The sequence below is a fragment of the Triticum aestivum genome, chromosome 5A, assembly GCF_018294505.1.
Source record: "Triticum aestivum cultivar Chinese Spring chromosome 5A, IWGSC CS RefSeq v2.1, whole genome shotgun sequence".
Classification (NCBI taxonomy): Eukaryota; Viridiplantae; Streptophyta; class Magnoliopsida; order Poales; family Poaceae; genus Triticum; species Triticum aestivum.
In genome coordinates this window covers 535,875,934-535,879,431 of record NC_057806.1, presented here as the reverse complement: position 1 = coordinate 535,879,431, position 3,498 = coordinate 535,875,934, and the positions used below count along the sequence as shown (strand labels likewise).

The 3,498-nt window shown below is 51.2% G+C and overlaps 1 protein-coding gene across 1 annotated transcript; it reads left to right on the top strand.

Annotated features, from left to right (window-relative positions):
• The first annotated feature begins 351 nt into the window (after window positions 1-351).
• Window positions 352-3,294, top strand: LOC123104564 (seipin-2). The gene is made up of 2 exons (XM_044526439.1): window positions 352-1,654; window positions 2,784-3,294. The coding sequence occupies exons 1-2, from the start codon at window positions 455-457 to the stop codon at window positions 3,207-3,209; spliced, it is 1,626 nt and encodes a 541-aa protein (XP_044382374.1). The 5' UTR covers window positions 352-454; the 3' UTR covers window positions 3,210-3,294.
• The last annotated feature ends 204 nt before the right edge of the window (window positions 3,295-3,498 follow it).

Here is a 3,498-nt window from a genome sequence, read left to right as displayed (position 1 = left end):
ACCATGGTTAATGGTGTCCTACCTGGGCAATGTCCTCGATGCCTCGATCAATGTGGCATTCGATCCTCGCAACACCTTGTCAGGGCTAGTTAAAACAAAGCGGTAAGTATAATTTTTCTAACAAAAGTGGTAAGTGCGTAAATTTAACAACATGAAAAATATAATTATTACTTGGAAGGAACCGGATGCGTAAACGCTCTTATATTTTTTTACGGAGAGAGTGTGCAGTAAAGAAAATGGTTAGGGCAAAGGGAGTAAAGCCATCCGAAAAACACAGATATTACGAGGGAGAAAAGTGCAATCTACAAGGGCGTAACTGCAAAATGCCCGCCCGCCTTCCCCCACCGTTCACCGCCCACGATTCCTTCCAAGGAAATCCTCCACCTGTCCATGCCCCCGCACCGCCGAGCGCCTCCTCGCCCCCTTCCCCGGCCACGCATCCGGTTCCCCTCCGATGGACGCCGACGACCCCGCCGCCACGCCCTCCGCACCGCCCACCTCCGAAGCCGACTTCTTCGACGTCTCCGATGCCCTCCCCACTCCCCCTCCCCCTCCCTCACCCCACACCCCGTCCTCCTCCACCCTCCGCCGCCGCCCGCGCCGCGCCAAAATCCTGACGCAGCCCGACGACCCCGTCTCCCCCTCGGCCTCCGCCGCGTCCACCATCACCGCGGTCGATGAGCCCGACAAGGACAAGGCCATGCCCGATTCCGACTCCAACGTCACCGTCTCCGTCTCCGTCACCGCGGCCGATGAGCCCGACAAGGGCAAGGACACGGGCAAGGCCAAGCCCGATTCCGGTTCCGATTCCGATTCCTCCGAGGCCACCAGCGCGCCCCGTTCTCCCCCTCCCCTCGAGGAGGAGGTGGACCAGAAGGACGCGGAGCCGGCGGCCCCCGAGGCGAATGTGGACGAGAAGGATTCGGAGCCGGCAGCCCCCGAGGCGAATGTGGACGAGAAGGATTCGGAGCCGCCGGCCCCCGAGGCGGAGGTGGACGAGAAGGGTGCGGAGTCGGCGGCCCCCGAGGCGGAGGTGGACGAGAAGGATGCGGAGTCGGCGGTCCCCGAGGAGGAAGTGGACGAGAAGGATGCGGAGTCAGAGGCCGCGGCGCCGGATTACAGGCCGATGGCGACGGCGCCGCCGGCCTTCCTCGAGTCCTTCGCCGTGTTCGTCATCAAAGCCGTGGTGTTCCAGGTCAGCGCGCTCGTCGCCTGCCTCACGTTCCCCTTCCGGCTGCTGCAATGGTGGTTCCTCTTCGTGACCGACCCGCTCGGCTCGGCGCAGCGGGCGAGGGATTGGGCTCTCGGGGTGGCGGGGCAGGCCACCGGCGCCGTGGGCGCGTGGCTCGGAGCGGGGGACGGGGTTCCGCGCGTGGTGGCGAGGCTGCTCTGGGGGGCGCTCTGGGCCATGTACGTCTGCGTGCTTCTGTGCATGATGCTCGCTATGGCGTTCACGGCAGGGGGGGTCTTGGTGGGGAAAGTGGTGGAGGAGCCCGTTCAGGTGACAGAGAACCTGAATTTCGATTACACCAAGCCGAGCCCTGTGGCATTTGTGCCGGTGGGGCGGTTGGTGCCGCCGCAACAGCGGATGCAGCTCGAGGTGTTGCTGACGCTGCCCGAGTCGGATTACAACAGGAGGCTTGGGGTTTTCCAGGTACCTTTCTTGCTGGTCCTTGTCAAAGTAGTTTGACATGATAATTTCCTTGAAAAATGCCTTAGCTATCAAGGGAACAGAGTATACCGCATTGAAGTGTGGCTAAATGAACTGATGGTTACAAATTAGATTCCTGCCCATTTATGTCTTTCATCATGTAACTTTGGACAATACATGATAAATAAGAAGTTATTAACTGCAACTCTGTTGTGCATTGAGATGTCAGCAATAATTTTGATTAGGAAAGGCTACCAAGCTTAGGAGGCATAGTTCTGAATTTGAAGAAATTTATTGTATATGTGATATAAATTGATGGTCCGAGAATTAGTTTGTAGTTGCTGTTCTTTACTGTGCTTACTTGTAAAGCTGTGTGATAAGGAGGTTGGGCCAACATTGTTTTGTAAAGTTGAACAAAGCTAGATAAGTTCTGTTTTGCTCTCACATTTCACATCATATGTTCAGGAACACAATAATGCATCTGTATGTAACTTGATTATGAAAAGAACAGCTAGCCAAACATCCAAATATTTATAAGCGGCTCAACGGAATGAGATATATAATCCATGACAACGTCAAATGGATATGAGACTAGAAAGTAGATTGTTGACATGCAAAACCAGGCCGGATAGGTCAATTAGTGAATCTAAAACATGTTTGGTGGGATAGATGCAGTGCATGCGGTGTCAGGCAGCCTATGTTATTTGTTCGACTAAGCTATGAAGTCATTACATTTTCTCAAAGATCTAACAAAACATGCTACAACTGAGTATGCCTGTGCATATGGCTTTCAACCAGATACAGCCATATGCATATCAATAAGAGAGTTAAGTCAACTTGCTGTTTCTTGCTCCACGGTTCATTTTCATGATGAAATGTCCTTCTTTCCAACTGAATGTGCCATACTTTTGAAGGATGTGAAAGCATTATATACCCAATTCATGTTTTCTTCAAACTTATGAGTTTAGAATTCATAGTATGTATGCATACGCAATATAGATCGTTCCTGTCACAGAGCTATCAGTGTATAACTGTATCTGTCCAAAATTATATGCACAACATTTGTTACACTCAGTACTAGTTAGCACTAATATCCTCTCCATCTGATTTTGCCTTCTTCCTCTGAGTTCAGGTGAGGGCAGAGCTTCTATCTGCAGATGGGAAAGTGGTCACGGCTTCGAGTCAACCATGCATGCTAAAGTTCAAGAGCGTCCACATGCATTTCATAGAAACCTTTTTCCAAAGTGTTTCTCTTTTGTCCGGCTATTCATCTGAATCTCAGGTTATCAAACTAAAAATGACGGGCATTAAGGAGGCTTTCAAGCCAATAACAGGAGTAAGGATGGTGCTCGAGCAACGAGCCGAGTTTGCAACTGGTGCAGGCATCCCAGAGATCTATGACGCGTCGATAAAGCTGGAGGCCGAGCTCCCTCTGCTCAAGAGAGTACTCTGGCATTGGAGATGGACCATGTTTGTGTGGAGCAGCATGGCGGTCTTTGTTTTCGAACTGTTGCTCGCCGTCGTTTGTTGTAGACCCTGTATATTTCCCAGAAGTTGAGGAAATGCGGTGTAGCTCCTGAGGGTAACTCATGTAATGTACACTTGAAAATAAATGTACAAGGGGGTGCCACTGTGTCATGATAGACTGACTGCTTACTAACCATGCTGATGATGCTACATATGCCCTCTTTCGCCATCTCTGTCGTGGAGCTTGCCATTCTCTGAGTAGGCAAGTTAAATCTTGCTCTTCTCATTTTGTTTCTGTGGTTGCTGCTATATCCGTAAGGATGAGCTACTTATGTTACTGCATAGTACTAACAGATGTAATATGATGCAATGATGCCAGA

Excerpts from the sequence above, each read along its gene's own strand:
- LOC123104564 (XM_044526439.1), top strand. The coding sequence starts at position 455 with ATGGACGCCGACGACCCCGCCGCCACGCCCTCCGCACCGCCCACCTCC. Across the intron at positions 1,655-2,783 it reads GGAGGCTTGGGGTTTTCCAG|GTGAGGGCAGAGCTTCTATC; the intron begins GTACCTTTCTTG and ends CTCTGAGTTCAG.